Genomic DNA, 17367 nt, shown 5'->3' with positions numbered 1-17367 from the left:
GTTGCTGTGGAAGGTCACCCACACAGAGAAACGCAACACCGACCCTCCCACAGCTACACAGACATACACAAACCCTGCTGCAAGAAAACTGATTCAGAGAAGCTCAGAGACGCACAGATACTGGTACACCAACGCCACCCTGAAGGCCTACACTGCAGGTCAGGGAAGGGCCCACAAATGCACAAAGAGATGCAGAGACAGAGACACAAAGGGACGTACATAGGAAGGGGAAGCCAGATGCACAAATGGACCAGCACACTGGCGTGCACTGACGTGCAAACACAAGTATACCCAAAATCACACACACTGCTGCACCAGGGCCCTTAGGGAGCTGCAATTAAAACTCAAGTGGTATGTAATCAAATCTCACAGGGAGCTACACAGCCCTGGCAGACCCCCACCTGCAAAGGGCCAGGTCCCGCCGCAGGGCGGCCCCATCCCTTGAGATGGATGATCCTAGCAGCCACTCACCCGTGGTCCGATTGTTCCGAAGGAATTCCATCTGCAGTGTCTGCCCCGCCTGCTCAGCAAGAGCCAGGGGTGTGGGGGCCTCAGGGTCCCCTGAGAAGCAGTTGACCCCAGCACCACAGCCCAGGAGCGCCTGGGTCTCAGCCAGGTCTGTGGTGGTGACTGCGGCACACAGGGCCTGGGAGGAGGGGAGAGAAGACGGAGTGCAGGGTCAGCCCAAGCCAGAGTGAGGGACCAGTGGGGAAGGGAATCTGGAGGGGAGAGGGAGGGAGGAGGAGGCACCCAGGTCTGGGGGCCCATCCTCAGGTTGAAAGAGAGAAGAGAGAGGAAGAAAGAGATAGGAGGAAGAGGAAGGCCAAAGCAGGGAGGGAGGGTGGGCTGAGGCTACCTGACAGAGACCAGGGATCCCAGCAGCCCAGGTCTCACCACTGCCAGCAGCCCCCAAGACCCTGTTAGCCACGCCTGTTCTCTAGAGGATCTCAAACTCCTTCTGTCTTGTGGAAGGGCAGAGCAGGGTGCTTTGTAGCAAATTCCTCCCACATTTGAATTCCTCACTGCCTGCCCAACCCTCCTGACCAATGGGAGTTGCCGCCTCTTCTGGCTGGCGGGCTAGACTGGGCTGGGCTGGGGGGCTGGACGCCTGGGTTCCTGGGAGGTGGAGGCCTGGCTCCCACTGGGCTTCTAGCTGGACGGAGCTGGCCTGGGTGGGGCTGCTTGGGGGAGGGACCAAAGGCTGATCAGAGGTCACAAGTGGCATCCCTCTGCCTCGGAGCAGGCTACCTCCCACTCAGGCCGAGCCAGACCAGGGCTCAGGGCTTGGCTCCCAGCCTGTCAGGGCCTGGGGCCCATACAGGGCCTCATCTTGAATGGGGTGTGGATGGGGGTGGGTCGGAGCGACCAGCTGTTTTTTATGAGCCTGACAGGAAATAGCATCCCCATCAAGTTCACTGCTTTTGGCAGGATTCAGAAGGAGCAGGACGGGGTGCAGGAGACAGAGCAATCAGCAGGGGAGGGATGCAGACAGATGCTGGGGACATGGCTTTGGCCCAAGGGCCAGGCCTGGCTCCTCCTTGCTTTGCCCCAACTCTCCCTGTGGCTTAGGCATGGCCCTTCTGCCCTCTGGGCCTCAGTTTCCCCATCCACCAGCTCATCATTAGAAGCTGGTGGAAAAGATGAGCTGTGATGTTGAGAAATGCGGGCACAGGAAGAAAGGGGTGGTCTCAAGGGTCCCTGACAGTGTAGGGAAAAGAAGGTACTTTTAAGGAGCCCCAGAGGTCCAGTGACCTGACCTTGTCTAGCTCCTCTTGGTTGCCAAAGAGTGGGTGGTAGCGGCGGTACTTGCCCTCGAGGTATTTGGCCTCCAGGTGGTGCCGCCGGGCACCAGGGCTGCTGTTCGGCTGCAGGGCCTCGCTGGGGGGCACACTGGCTGCCCAGAAGCGGTTCCCAGCACCATTGCCCAGCTGTAAGAAGAGCTGCGGGTGTGGGCAAGAGGTTAGAGGGGCAGCCTACGACCAGGGGCCTGTGCCCTGCAAAATCTCGGTTTTGAGGTTGTCAGGGAAGGGGCTGGGAGAGCCAGGCCACCCGTCCACTTTCCCACTGGGGAAACTGATGGCAGCCTACCTGCGGGTGGCCTTGGATGCTCCCCCACCGGCCCTGGGCCTGAGCCAGGTCCTCAGCTCAGTGACAGGACAAGAGGCCGACAGCCTGACAGGTGGATGCCCAGGCCTGGTGCCTGGTTGGGGCCCTTGCTATTTCCCCACCCAGTTCCACATCTGGAACTCTGTATTCCTGAGGGTATCACAGCTTGCGGGAGGTGGGGGTGGCGGGTGTGAGGGAGCCAACCTGTCAGCCAATGGGGTGGGTAGGGATTTTGGAAACGTCTCCTGTCCCTGACATTCCTCTAAGACATTCCCCAGGGGCTGGGCCTGTAGCTCCACCCCCACACAGCTCCAGAATGTAGTCACACACCCGTGCCCCTGGCACGACAGGATTGAGCCCCGCAATCATTACCTGGGCTCCTGCAGGGAAAGAGGGGTAGGGGCAAACTCTGGGGGAGTGCAGGGGTCTAGCCTTTCAGGGACTAGTTTCTGCATTCTTTCATTCTGCTGATTATTTGTTCCACTGCCATTTCCTGGGTCCCCCACCTTGTCTCTCTGTCAGGTCCAACGTGGGGTGGTGGGGTCACAGCAGAGAACAAAGCAGAAACAATGCCTGCCACTACTGACTCTGTAACTTTGGGAAAGTCATCTACTCTCCTTGGGCCTCAATGTCCTCATCTGTAAACTGGGGACTCTAACTCTACCTCACAGGGGATGTGACACCCAAATTTCTCTGGATCAGTAGTTTGACTGGAGCTATTAGGAATGCCCTGAGTCCAGCCTCCTGTTACAGGTTCTCCCCTATAGCCACCACCCACATCACTACCTGGGAACCCCAAACCCACAGGCACACATGTGCATCCATGACTGTGCCCTAAACATATATACTCATACCCACGGGCACATGTGCGTATAGATGAAATGAAGTAAATATTTTAGGTTTTGCAGGACACAAAGTCTCTGTTGTATTTCCTTTTCTTCTTTACAACCCTTTAAAACTGTAAAAACATTCTTACAGTTTGCTCACTGGCCAGTTTGCTGACTTGGCCAAAAATCAGCGTTTCCAAAATCCACACCCACTAGATGATCCCAAAGGTGTCTTCTAGCTCTGTGGTGCTGAGGTCAGTGAGATGGGGGGATGGGGCAGGGAGATCCAGGCAGCAGCTAGACCCCAAATACAGGTGACAAGCAGGGGCCTCCCCACCTTGATGAGTGTTTCCGTCCACACCTTCTTGTCCATCTTTAGGCTCCGCACCTTGGACACGCCAGCACCCATGCCACGGTGTTCCCCTGCAGACAGAGAGCCAGACTCGGGTCATGGGGGCCCTGTCCTTCCCATAAGCACTCACCCCGCCACCCCCACCCTCCAGGGCTCATCAGGGGCAGACAGTGAGAGGCCACACGAAGGACCCAGAGGCTGGGCTTGCAGCTCCAGCAGCACACAGCTCCAGGACCCAGCTGCACGCCACTGCTTCCTGCAGCCACCCCTGGGCTCCTGCAGCAGCCCTCCAGCTGGCGCCTGACAGCCAGGTTTCACTCCCGACAGGCCACCCTCCACAAAGCCCAGCCAGAGTGTGATCTCTTCAAAATGCAAATTCCCTTGCTTCGAGTCTCTGCTTTAGACCCTCCAATGGTTCCGCAGAATTAGGTCTAAATTCCTTACCTGCTTCTCCAACCTCATCTCATGCCTTCCCACCATCCCACTCAGCCACACTCTGCCCCCTCTTCTAATCTTCCACGCTCACTTCTGTCTCAGGGCCTTTGTACTCACTGCTCTTTCTGCCTGGACTTTCTTCCCCATCTCCCCAGGGCTGGCCGCCTCCTGACATTCAAATCTCAGCTGACACAATCATCTCCTGAGAGGGCTTACCACAAACACATTCTCTGCCTAGCCCCTGTTATTACCTGATACTTCTCTTGTTTTGCGTATGTATTTCCTGCCTCTCCCCACTAGAATATAAGCTGCCTGAGAGCAGGGACCTTGACTGTGTGCTTTAGGGTTTAGCCTCAGAGCCCAGGACAAAGCCTGGTATACAGTGAGCTCTTAATAAATCTCTGTGAAATAAAGAGGGGGGAGTTGGGGATGGACGGAATGCAGCCTTGCTCAGCTACAGGGCCCACGAAGGACCCCTGGGCAGGCAGTGGGACTGGGGGCACTAGGAGTGCCTGGCACTGCCGGGCTCCAGCTTCAGCCTCACCTCCTTCGCATCCCATCCACTCGTCACCCTCACCCTCCACGAGCGAATGCCTTCCTGAACTGGTCTCTGATGGAGTCATCATTTTCCTGCACCCCAACTTCATAGCCCAAGGCCTCCTGGACATCTGCCCTCGACATCCCATGGGCTTCAGGGCTCTTCACTGGGCGCAGCACCTTCCCAGAACTGTTCCTGCCCCTGGGTCCCCATCTCCAGCCACCCAAAGCTGTCACCTGGGCATTGGCAGCTCCCAAGGGGCCAAATACCCAGCACCAGGCATGGGGTCTGGCACATCACAGACCCTCAGTAAATGCTGGTTGAATGCAAACGAACGAATTTTGAGCTCCTCCCTTTTCTTTCTCATCCTCCTCATCTGATCTGTCACTGGGACGCCACGGGTCCTCAACATCTCTTGAAGGCTCTCCGTCCGTCAGACGAGGCCTCCGCCTCCTCTCTCACGGCTCCAGCAGCAGCCTCCTCGCTAGTCTCCAGCGTTGTCCCCTCTAACTCAGCTTCCACAAACCCGCCAGAGTCTGAGGTCCCAATCTGACCACGTCCCTCCCATTGCGGCCTCCAATCCCCCTCTGGATTGAAACACCAGCTCCTCCCTCTGTGCGCAAAGCCCTGCCCAGTCTGGCCCCTGCCAGCCCTCCTGCCTGGCCTCCTTCCATTCTTCTGATGAGACATGGGCTCTGGACCCCAAGAGACCTGGGCTCAAATCCAGATGCACTTACTTGCCAGGTGACCACGGATGAGCCATTTCCCTCTCTGTGCCTCAGTGTCCCCACCCATGCCATGAAAAGTTGAATCCCCACCTTGCAATGTAAGGATGCAGGTTAATCCCAGTGGGAAAAGCTTGGTGCACAGGCACAACTTCACAAGTGATGAACTCTGACTACTGTCTTTGCTCCAGCCCCTCCAGCCAGACAGACCACCTGTCATCCCGACACACCAGCCCTGTGTGCCTTGGCCCAGTGCCCCTCCCCCCCACACACCTGCACAACGCTTGCAGATGACGACACAGAGGTTGATGGAGGCCCAGTCAGGCTGGGGAGCCCCGCAGTCCGCACAGAACCTGTTGGGGGCCACAGCCCAGATGCGCTCGGCCACCTCCGAGGTAGACAGGGCCTCGGCAATGGCTCCCTGCATGGCCTCCAGCCACTGCTCCTTCTCTAGCTCCGATTCAGCTGAGAAACTGGGGACACAGGAATGGGGGTGGGAGGCTATTGGGAAAGGGCTCAGAGAGATTTAGGGGCAGCATGAGGGGGCACAGCATGAAGCAGGGGGGAATAAGGCATTAAGAGCTCATCAGAAAGGGAGGCATCCTGGGTCTGTGGGGAAGATGGGTGTGGACAGAGGCAAGGACACCATGAACCTCAGAGATGCATGGGAACTGGGGGAGCCCACAGGGGGCGCTGCCCTGTGCAGGGAGTAGAAAAGGCTGCTGGGAAGAAATGATGCCTGGGCTAAGATTTGACAGATGACAATGGCTTAGCCAGGTGAAGAGGTGGAAGGGCATTCTAGACAGAGGGAACGGCATGTGCAAAGGGGCAGGATGGCACATGGGACATTCCAGGACCTGTGGGCAGGATGGGCAGACTGGCAGAGAGGAGGCTAGAAGACAGACAGGGACAAACCTGTGCCAGGCAGGGGTCAAAATGTACCCAGAGGACAATGGAAAAGCAGCGGAAGTTTCACTGGGGACCGGGGGAAGGGGCAGAGAGGTCTCTCCCTCTGGCTCTTGCTTTCCTTGCAGCCCCCAAGTTGTGTGTGTGCTTTCAAGATTTGGTTCCACCTGTAACCCACCACTATGGCCAAGAAAGCCATTGCTGCTGCAGACGTAATGGACGTGAATACTGCTTTATGAGAGACGCTGAAGACCGCCCTCATCCACGAAGGCCTAGCAGTGGAATCTGTGAAGCTGCCAAGGCCTTAGGACCCAGGATGTTACAGACTGAATTGTGTCCCCCCCTAAAATTCACAGGTTGAAGCCCCAACCTCCATGTGAGTGCATTTGGAGATAAGGCCTTTAGGAAAGTAATTAAGGTTAAACAAAGTCCTAAGAGCGGGGCTCTAACCCAACAAGGCTGGGAGGGACACCAGATGGCTTTGTCTCCATACGGGCACAGAGGGAAGGCCGTGTGAGGACAGTGAAGAGGCGGCCGTCTACAAACCAAGAAGAGAGACCAACCCTGACAGCACCTTAACCTTGGCGTTCCAGCCTCCAGAACTGCGAGAAAATAAACTTCTGTTGTTTAAGCCCCCCAGTCTGTGCTATGCTGCATGGCAGCCAAGCTAACACGGAGGATTTGAGCCCAGGTATGGCACAGAGGAGGCAGCTAAAGGCCTGCGAGCGGGTGAGCCTGCCCAGCAAGAGGACGGAGGACAGAGACAGACCGCTCAGGGATGGATGAGGCCCCAGGAACCCAAGACGGTACATCTACAGCCTTAGAGGCTCAGGGAGGAGCACGCAAGACTGGCCCCAGGAGATAAGAAGGGAAGAGCAGTCTTTGATCTCAAGCAAGGACTGATGACAGACGGACACCTCCAAGGAAGCGGGGCAGGCTGAGGGGACAGCAGGATGAGCGGTGGTGCAGAAAGACACTATGGGCACCTCTGAGAGCGGGGCGGGGTGGGGGGGGGCGGTGATGACCAGAGAGGGGTGGAAAGGGGTGGATTTCTTAGAAGGGAGGGATCAGAGCAGGTTAGCAAGTGAAGGGAAAGGACCAGCAGGATGGGCAGAGCTGGGGAGAGATGAGAGAAATCCATCCTAGAAGAGGGGCCGCTTCCCACATATGCAAGAAGAAAACAGCGGGAGGCAGTGAGGACGCAGGCGAGTGATGGAGACTCACCTGAAGATGCGGTAGGGCGTGGTGAGATCGAAGCTGCGCCGGTCTGCCTCCTTCACGTTGCCCACGCTCATGTCAATGAAGGTGATGCCGATACCCAGGTGGTACTCCTGGCGGGCAGGGGGAGAGGAGTGAGGGCAAGGCCTGGGGGGAGGGGCTCAGGGCCCAAAAAGGGGCAGAGAAGAGGGGGCGGTGGTACTTTAAGGTCTAGAAAGTGGCTAGGAAAAATAAGGGAGGGTTCAGGAATCTGGGCAAGGGGCATTAAGGAAACAGACCCAGGCTCAGGGCCGTGGAGCAACAGGTAGGGAACAATGGGAAAGTAATGCTCAGAGACCAGGCAGGGGACGGGTTAGAAGCAGGGGCAGGCCGGGCACAGGCAAAGGGCTGGGCTCCACCAGGGGAGGAAAGGAAAAGGACGGGGCTAAGGGACCAGGCTGGGCATGGAGCAGGGGAGGTTAGCAGCCTGGCCAACCCCTTCGCACCTCCAGATTCTTGTAAAGCTGCACTTTGTCTCCAACAACAGCCACATACAGTTTATTCTTGAAGCCACGTAGCTCCAGGCTGCCAGCGTGATCAGGCGGCTCTGCGCCTCGAACACCCAACACAGAAGCACTGGACAGCCGGGTACGGGCGCGCTGCTCAGCCACCGCCTGCTGTAGGGCCTGTATCCACTCCTTCCTCTCCGCTGTGGCCAAAGGGGGAGGAGTAAGCTTGAGCTCAGCCTGGCAGGGGACGGCCTAAGAACAAGAAAGCTGGCCCACCTATCTGACTAGCTCTGAGTTCTCTGACTTGGACAAATTCAGGCTCCAATCCCGGCTGTGCCCCTTAAAATGGGGGAAGCCACTTTGCCTATCGGAGCCGTTTCCCCCTATACATGTAAGGTAGTTCTGAGGACTTGGCAGGTGTCTCAAGCATAGAGCCAGTCAGAGAGTACCCCCTCCCGTCCCCCACCTCACAGAGGGTCAGCTCCGGTCAGGGTTTGATGTGCCCTGGTTCTCCTCCCCCCTTATCAAGCCAAACTGCCAGTCTCCCTCCTGCCCCAATCCGTACCATCACTCTCTGCCCGGAAGGCAAAGGTCCGGTTGTTCGTGATCACTTCAAACTTCTGGTCCCCAATGGCAGCCACGCGGGAGAAGCAGGCCACAGAGATAAAGCGCTTAGAATAGGCATCCTGGGGAAGAGAGAAGAGCTGTACTGCGGGGGATCCCCAGAGGCCCAGCCCCTCCCTGCCTGTAGCCCTGTCTCCCACAGATGGTCAGGGACAGCCCCTATCCTGACCCTGACCACAGCCCACGGCTGGTGGATGGGCCAGAAGAACATGGTCGAAGGAGTCAGACTGGAGCTCTGTAAGGACTCATATGGGGAGGTACTGTCGGGTCCAGTATCAGGGTTCAGCCTCGGGCCAGGCTGGAGCAGGGATTGGAGCAGGGACCCACACAGGCCTTACCTTATTACTATCAAAGTATCGCAGGTAATCGGCATCTAGTCTCACCCATCGCTTTTGATATATATAAGATCTGGAAAGGCAGAGGGACCATGGAGCAAAGGATTGGGGATTAGGGGTGAGGCTCCTCTGGGAGCCACACACAAAGTTAGGAACAACCAGGTTCAAGGGGGTAAGGATCCCAAATGATCAGTGGGAAGATGGATTTTACCTATAGCAAAAGTGGTTGAACTTGGGCTCAGAGTATTGACTCCCCAATATTAAGGATAATAAAACACAGGTCTTGTGGGGCTCACCAGCGGTTACAGTCAGCATGGAAGGACCCCTTGACCCCTCTGCTTTTCAGGTCCATGACACCAGTGTACTAGAGCACGTGGAGCCCATGCAAAGCACCAGCAGGACCCAACAGGCTTACTCACCCCTGTGGTGGGTTCTTGTCCAGCCAGCCAGCTTTGAGGACCGGTGTGACGGGGGTGGGACCCCCAGGCAGTTCATCCATGGGGTGGGGTGGGAGCTGGGGGGTCAGGAAGTTGCTTGGCAAGGATGAGCTCAGGCTACTGGTGTGCCATCCGCCACTGGGGGAATAGAAGAGGGTATGAAGGGAACCGGAGTGGGGGCCCCAGTGGGGAGGGGCTGGGCTGGCCTTGAGGGAGGACGACTGGGTGGGAGAGCCACCCGAGAGAGGTGGACACTCACTTGGGGACACCCTCATAGGCGTGGTCATCCTCATCTTCATCCCCTTGGTCGTCCCCTGACAGTTCTTCGCCCTCGCTCAGCAGACTGGCCACACGCACAGCACGTGGCACTTGGCTCACCGGAAGCTCCTCCTGTCCCCACAGACCCACTCAGTATCATGCTTCCCTTCCAGCCCCAGATAACACCCATCCAGGCGCTGCCACAACCGCCTCTGTCCACTTCATCCCAGACCCACACAATTCAGCACTTTTACTTCTGTTTCCTCACACGCCCCTCCCCCGACTAGCAGACTGCACAGGGACCGAGGCAGACAGGGCCACACCAGCCCAGATCAGAGACCAAAACAGAAAGACTCAGCATGGAGGGTTAAGACACGCAGAGAGAAGCCGACATGGGAACACAGAAAGTGAAACAAAGACAGGAACAGATACTCCAAGACAGCTGTGCTCAAAATACCACGAGAGAGCCGGCCACACACAGCCATGGAGAGGCAGCTGAAGACTGCAGGTGGAGCCCCCAGAACCCCCACATTCCTGGCCCAGCACTGGGACTTGGGACCCTATGTCTGACCCCTGACCTCTGCATGGCAAGACAATGAAGGGGGAAGGAAACGCGCCTGGAATGGTTGCCCATTCTCTGTCTGGTGGTCGCCTGGGTCTGAAAGGCAGCTGGGAAGCAAGCCCTCTACACTGACGGCAGACAGCCTCAGCCCTGACTTCCGCCTGACCCACCTTCTTGGTCATCACGCCGGCGGGGGCCCCCAGCCCCTCCTCTGGGGCCTCATCGTAATCAGCGTCATCTGCGGGGACAGAGGGATGGGGCAAGGCTCAGAGGCAAGGAGCCTGGCTTCCCCTCCTGGGCATCTGGACCTGGCTTTACAATGGCCACCCCAAGCCCAAGAGAGGCCCCCCAAAGCCCGACCTTGGCCTGGCTTCCAAAAAAAGGCACAGGCGACAGGAAGTGCTATTAATACTCTCTGGGCCACATACTACAGCATCAGGGGGTGCCTGGCCACCACAACGAGACCTGAAGAGGTGGCAAGCATGGGGGTCAGCGGCAGGGGCTGTCTAAAAAAAGCAACATGAATCAAGAAAAATACAAGGTTGGACAATTAAGTTCGGGAACTTGTTGTAATGATGTTGCTAACCTTTTTTTGATGTCAGAGGGATTAGTCATTATGAATTTGTACCAACTGGACAAACAGTTAACCAAGTTTACTATTTGGAAGTGCTGAAAAGGCTGCGTGAAAAAGTTAGATGACCTGAACTTTTCTCCAACAATTCATGGCTCTTGCATCACGACAATGCACCAGCTCCCACGGCACTGCCTGTGAGGGAGTTTTTAGCCAGTAAACAAATAACTGTATTGGAACACCTTCCCTCCTCACCTGATCTGGCCGCTAATGACTTCTTTTTTTACCCGAAAATAAAGGAAATATTAAAAGGTGTCAACATTTTGATGACATTCAGGACATCAAGGGTAATACGACGACCACTCTGATGGCCATTCCAGAAAAAGAGTTCCAAAATTGCTTTGAAGGGTAGACTAGGCGCTGGCATCGGTGCATAGCTTCCCAAGGGGAGTACTTCATAGGTGACCGTAGTGATATTCAGCAATGAGGTATGTAGCACTTTTTCTAGGATGAGTTCACGAACTTAATTGTCTGACCTTGCAGACAATCCCAGGGGCAGCAAACTATCCATGACCATGGAAAATACTCCCAGATTTTAAACCATGGACAACTCAGAAAGTTTGCCACATGCCCACACCTAATAATCGATAGGTCAGCTATGTGGGTAGTGTCTCCATTTTGAGTATCAGGAGAATGACGCTCAGCTGGCCAGGGCCACACAGGCGGTCAGGGGCAGGGCCCAACAGAAAGGGGAAGGGGAACGTGCATTCCTGCAGACTCCTCAAGGGCCTGGTCCCAGGCTACCCACCCAGAGCCCCAGGCCTCGCTATGGCACTCACCAAACTCCAGGAACAGGCGAACAGGCTTCGGGGGGATCTCTGGGGGGTTGGGAGACAGGGCCTGGGGAGGCTCCCAGGGGAAGGTTGACAGGGGCTCCTCAGGTTCTGGCTGAGGAGAGGTTGACAGTGGTGGTGACAGTAACTCCTCCTCTTTGGAGGGAAGGCTGTGAACAGACAAGAAGTTGGGCAACAAGCGGTTAGCTCAGTGTCACTGAGTCACTGGTCAAGTGTCACTATGCGACAGAGCCAGGACTCAAACCCACTGGGCCCCCAGCTCACCTGACATTCAGCAAAACTCATTCATTCCACAAACTCAGACAGGAGCCCTCCTCCACACAAACTTCCTTCCCTTACTCTCCTTTCCCAAACTGTGCAAGCTCCCCAAAGCCTAAAGCAAGCAGGCACCTTCTTTGGTTGCATTTGCTGTGACATAGTGATCTGTCCCCAGAGCTCTAGCTTTTAGCCAGGGCCACACAGGCGGTCAGAGGCAGGCATGTCCCACTAGGTCTCCACTCTAGAAGAAGGATGGAGACCAGAATATGGTGTGGGTGGTTTGCATTCTAGCTTGGATGGTTAGGGAAGGCTGGAGGAGGTGAGGCTTGAGCTGAGCTTTTATGGATAAGAAGGTGCTTGTTGGCGAATGGATGGGGCAAAAATGAAATGGGCATCACAGCCAAGGACACAGATCAGAGCGTCAGAAACTAGGTCCTGAAGCCTTGAGTCATGGCTCTAGCTCAGGACTACCTTCTCTCTTGTCCCAAATATGGATATTCACCATCCCCGTGGTGCCCTCAGATCTCTCAAATGCACCTCATCCCACCACACTCCTCTTGCACACCAGCTCTTCACCTCTGCTGTCACTCCCCCAGAACCATTCCCTGCCTCTGCAAGGCCAGGTCTGGGGCCTTCTGATCTCCCACAGCCACGTGCTCTGGTCTGTCTGTCTCAGCACAGATCACACTGTTCCCTACAGGCTGAAAAGTCACCCAAAGGGCTTTGGCACCCGAGACGTGGATTTGAACCTTGCCTCAGTCTTAGCTCCTATGTGTCCTGGAGTAAGCACCTAGCCTCTCTGAGCCTCGGTTTCCTCTTCTGTAGAATGGGTATTCTATCACCAACCTGTTATGCTGGTTGGGGGACTAACCAAGACAAGGTGTGTCGTGTGCCAGCACACAGGATGCACAGGGACCACCAGCTGGAACGAGGTACAGCTGGAGACCTGGAGGCCTGGCACCATAAGTAGGCTCTGCCAGTGTCCAGCAGGGGGCCAAGGAGGAATACTAGAGTGGGTGGGTCATTTTTTGCATCGCTTTTCTCAGCCTGTCTATTGCCCAATGTTCTTGGCAGTGACTGGCAGTGCGTGAGTACCGCAAAAGCGAGGAAGGGCTGGGGCATGATCATGACGCCAGGCCTTTGCTTCCGCGGCTGCCTCCTCCAGGAGTGCTCTTTTCCCTGGTCTCTGACTGGGGTACACCGACTTATCCTTTAATTCCAAACCCAAGCCACCCTTCTCTAACAGTCTTTCCTGATCCCTCCTTCGTGCTGCCTCAGTCCCTTCCCACGTTCCTTTCTGTCATGAACTTTAGACAAATTATCTCATATAAACATGTTTAAGTACCTCCCTCCTTTGTGCCAGGTATTGTGCCAGCATCTAAGCTAGGATCTAAGCTAGGACCTGACCCCTGCCTCTAAGTCTATGTGCTTCTTAGACACGTGGCTACTTCCATGTCACCTGTACTCCAACTGTCTCTTCTCCATGTGTGGGCAAGAATGAACAAAACTCTTTCCTTTTCTGTGTGCGAATCGGAGCTTCAGCTAGCTTCCGCACTCAGTTCCCCTAGAAACCTGCTAAAGGCGGTACGTCAGCCATGTTTCTTCCTAGGCAACACTGCCTTTAACAAAAATGGCCTGAATAAGAAACTGCGCCTGGACTGGAAGAAACTGTTTAAGTGGTCTCTCGACCTGGTGGAGAAGCCAGAGCTTTGGGCTTCCCTCTGAGAGGTGGCTTGTAGCTGGGCACATCCCATGCAGGGTTTTTAGAAGACATATTGGCCCCTTCGGACAACAATTTCTAAGCCAAGGTAGCTCTCACACCTTTCTGCTGCCAGTCTCAGTCCCCCGAGCTGTCCCCTGGAGGGCCACAGAGAATGGATCTTGGACAGGTGTGTAGACAGTCGCATTGACCGTTATAAGGACCCCACATCAGAGAACACCTGCCACGGCCCCAGTGGCTTGTTCTCCCCCTATGCACTCCTCAGGGAATCTGATGCCAAGTGGGCCTGTGGTAGTCTCGGGGGCATGAACATTTAGCTGGACCTAAGGAGACCCCCTGCTGGGCACTGCACCAGGCTGTCTCCCTCGCTTGATCTTCAGGACAGGGCAGCATTGGACTTGACTCTCTATCCCCACAGCCCCAATACAGGGCCTGGTTGAGTTAGCAGCAAGAGCATGCTGAATAGGTGCTCGGTGGATCGGCAGACAGACAGACGGATGGGTGAGTGGTTGGGTAGATGGATGGACGGACATGGGTGGCCGTGAGGGTTGGGTAGAAAGCAAATGAAGGGATGAATGATGAGCAGGACACTGAGTGAGTGCCCACGGGCCCAAGGGCATGGCCTGGGTTACTGACCCCCAACTGGTCAGATGCAACGTCCTTGGAGACCTCTTGACAGACAAAACAATCTATCACACACAGGCTCCCAAACAACAAGAAAGGGCCCCTGAGGGCCCAGCCTGATCAGCTGAGAGCATAACTCTAAACTACTGAGCCAGAACCAGTGAGACGGGCCCAGGGGAGGTGGGCACAGGCTCCGCCCAGCCAAGAGGGCTGAGTGGGCCTGGCTCCCTGAGTGCCAGCACCGAGGGAAAGGTGGTGGTGGCAACATCCTCGGAGCCCAGCAGCCCCCGTCCTCCCTCCTCACTGTCCTGATCATCTGTGAGGGGTCTGCCCGCCTGAGGCCTCCCTAGCGTGTGGCTCCCTGAGGCAAGCGCCGTACTACCTTGTTCAGTGCGGAGCGCCTAGCACTCAGCGGGGATTAGTAAATAAATGAAGACCTGGATTAATTAATTCTTATTAATTATACGTGTGTATGTATTCCCAGCCGTCTCCTAAGTGCTTTACATGGAGTCATTCATTTACTCACCACAACGGCTCTAAAAAGTATGCCCCACTGTTCTCCTTACTTTACAGATGAAGAAACTGAGGCAGAAACACGAAGTAACTTGCCCTTCACTCCACAGCTGGGATGCGCACCCAGGTCATCTAACACCATAGCCTGCAAACTCAACCACCAGGGGCAAATGAGGGCACAGCCTGGATCTGAAGCCTTCTCTGAGGCCAGCGTCCTCACACCGCACCGCAACTCAGGATCTGGGCAGCTCTGGAGCTGACGTTCGGTCCCAGAAGGTATGAGATCACTGCTCTGACAGCCACTGTGGTCATGGCAAGAAGAGAGAGCGGAACAAACGCAAAGGGCTCCTCTCCCAGCAGAGCCTTCGCAGGGAAAGAACTATGTGCCAGGAAGATGGGGTTAAGGAGGCTCCTCGTGGACCTCCAGACCTCATTTAGCCACCTCCTCCAGGACGCCTCCTGGCTGACCCCTGCCTGCCTCCACAGGGGACCAAGACAATGCTGAGTCAAGGCTGAGTCCAGGAAAGGAGAAGTGGCATCAGGAAGGCATACATGTGGGAAAACCCCAGGGGAAGGGACAGAGACCACACACTGCCTTCACCCCAGCTGGAGTTCTGCCTACTCCGTGCCTGCACCCCTAAGAGCAGCCCCAGCTCCAATCTGCAGCTGAGGATGTTTCCCATTGAGCTCTGACCCACAGACCAGATCGGTCCCAACCCTGAGCTCGTGCCTTTGCTCAAGGCTTCTTCCTCACCATCACTGCCCTATCACCTCGGCCCATGCAAAGCCCATCTGTACCTCAAAACATAGATCAATGGGCCTGGCCTCTAGGCAGCCTCCAAGATGCCTAGATGCCTAGCTGTTCTCCCCCTGCCCCCATCCCTGGCTCCCCTGCTCCTTCAGCCGCTTTCTCTTCTATCCAAGTGACACGTGGACCCATCCACTTTCCCCACTATGCCCATAGCACGACCAGACACTCCTGGCAAGGGCAGGGGCTGATCCACCCCAGCCTGGGCCCCCAGCTAAGGTTTGTCTTACTAGATTAGGGAAAATACACAGCCAACCTTATACCTAGGGGTTGGGGGACATGTGAGGGTCCCAAACCAGAATGGGTAAGAGTAGGGGGATCAGATAATTAATGTATAAACTAGAACATTTCTGAGAGTTAAGAGGCACCAGTAATAACAATGGCAGGCGGAGAGGTGTAAAAGGCCTGTCCCAGGCAAAATGAGATGTGTGGCTACTCTAGTTAAGACAGACTTGGAGCCAGGCAGGCCTGAGCTGGAATTCCAGCTCAACCACTCATCAGTGTGTGACCTCACAAAGCAGGTCACTTCATCTTTGAGCTGCAATTCCCTCTCTGATGTGCGTCCAAGCTTGCTGATCATTCAGTAAGGAGAGCCCCTCCCACATGTCACCAGCACCACCTTCTCTTCTTGCCACAGCTGTGGCTAAGGAGGCGCAGACCCCACAGGCTGGGACAGGAACCTGCGCCTTAGCCTCCTCCTCCAGAGTGGCCCTTGATTCTCCCTTCATATCTCTGACCACATCAATCTCTGGCAAAGGGAACTAGGGCAGGTAGGCCCCAGAGTGGGGCAGTCTTACCATCTCAGGCTGCCTTGAATGCGTCCCCCACTCACATGCCAGCCGTCCTACACTGAACTGCATTCCATAAATGCATACTTCCAGGCCTTTGCATATGCTGTTTCCTCCACCTGGAACACCCTCCCCTGTGTAGATACCGCCTACTCCTCCTTCAAGAGATCCAGACTATACATCCTCCACCTCCACTTTGTGTCTCCCCTCAGGCTCCAAGCTGGGCTGGGGTCTCCCCTTGAGGTCCCTCCAGCCTCCACACTTCTGATTACTCAGTATAGTTTTGTCTATCAATGTTTGTTTCACTGAACTGACAGAGGACCAAGGACCCAGGGCTACACCCTGTCCTGGAGTCAGGACCTTCCCTCTAAAGTGTCACACAGGCCTTGGAGGGACCCAGGCCAACCCAACTCCTGGACTCTCACCAGGAGGGTCAAGAGGTACGGTCAGGCCCAGTGATCTGGAAACAGCTGTCTTCCACCCCGACCTCCCCTTGCCATAAGAAAGCCTTCCCAGCTGCCTACTTCCTCATTTGTGCCCTGGCTATGCAAGGCCTGGGCCTCGGTCCTATGCTGCTTCCTCCACAGCTGCCACTGTCCTTCCTTCTCCATCATGAGACCCAAAGGTCAGCCCCTCCAGCCCGATTCTGTTCTGTTTATTTCTGCCCAGGCCACAGCATAGAGAACCCTTCCTGGCACTTGACTTGCTTAGATGTGATACCTGCAGCATGCCCCTCATCTTTTGCACATGCTGTGAGCCCCCTCAGGCCAATCCCTGCCCGTGTCATGGCATCACCCAACACAGACGGGGCTTCAGTGAGTGTGCTGAATGACTGAATGATCACCACCCCACTCACATCCTCATCCCTGGAGGTCAGCAGCTCCTCTCCCGCTCCACAGAGCAGTGCCTCATTAACCTGGCATCCACCTTCACAATTAAGGCTTCACCCAGCTCTCACAATTTCTCCCTGGAACTAGAGTTACCACTTGCTAAGTACTCACTATGTGCCAAGCACTCTGCTGGGGGCCTTTTTCCATTCCATCCCCACAGTGACCTGGATCGTCAACTCCACTCTGCTCAGGACACGCCTCCTCCTCCAGGAAGCCCACCCAGTTGCTCCCTCCTCTAAGCACACACAGCCTTTTGGGCCTTTCATGGAACAGCTACCACCAGGCTTACAGTGAACTTCCTCACAGGCCAGCCTTGCTGTCATGGGCAGGAGGAGGCAGAGGCCTGGCAGCTCCATGCACTTTCCAGGCCTGGTCCTGTGCTGGCTTCAGAGGGTAACAGGGGGAGGAAATTCAGACCTCAGGGAGCTCACCACTGTACTGACCCTCTCCCCTAATCTTGACTTCCCAACCCAGGGCTGGCCTGGCAGGAGGAGAAGGTGCAGGTGTCTGCTGGGCCCTATGGAAAGATG

At 55.8% G+C, this 17367-nt stretch overlaps 1 protein-coding gene across 7 annotated transcripts in view; it reads right to left on the bottom strand.

Moving 5' to 3' along the window:
• Nucleotides 1–17367, bottom strand: part of ARAP1 (ArfGAP with RhoGAP domain, ankyrin repeat and PH domain 1) — a 59890-nt gene that overhangs the window by 16579 nt on the left and 25944 nt on the right. For all 7 annotated transcript variants that reach the window (XM_019744346.3, XM_074335820.2, XM_074335819.2 and 4 more), the window contains 12 exons: nucleotides 11222–11385; nucleotides 9982–10049; nucleotides 9251–9381; nucleotides 8974–9129; nucleotides 8558–8627; nucleotides 8161–8281; nucleotides 7593–7795; nucleotides 7114–7220; nucleotides 5257–5456; nucleotides 3271–3356; nucleotides 1758–1940; nucleotides 472–646 (listed from right to left, as the gene is read on the bottom strand). In XM_019744346.3, coding sequence (XP_019599905.3) covers nucleotides 472–646; nucleotides 1758–1940; nucleotides 3271–3356; nucleotides 5257–5456; nucleotides 7114–7220; nucleotides 7593–7795; nucleotides 8161–8281; nucleotides 8558–8627; nucleotides 8974–9129; nucleotides 9251–9381; nucleotides 9982–10049; nucleotides 11222–11385 — 1664 coding nt within the window. The remainder of the gene's footprint in view (nucleotides 1–471; nucleotides 647–1757; nucleotides 1941–3270; nucleotides 3357–5256; nucleotides 5457–7113; nucleotides 7221–7592; nucleotides 7796–8160; nucleotides 8282–8557; nucleotides 8628–8973; nucleotides 9130–9250; nucleotides 9382–9981; nucleotides 10050–11221; nucleotides 11386–17367) is intronic.

This window comes from Rhinolophus sinicus, chromosome 14 (genome assembly GCF_057876585.1).
Source record: "Rhinolophus sinicus isolate RSI-liver-muscle chromosome 14, RSI-T2T, whole genome shotgun sequence".
Taxonomy (NCBI): Eukaryota; Metazoa; Chordata; class Mammalia; order Chiroptera; family Rhinolophidae; genus Rhinolophus; species Rhinolophus sinicus.
The sequence above is the reverse complement of the archived record's forward strand: the minus strand, read 5'-3'. Positions and strand labels throughout refer to the sequence as shown.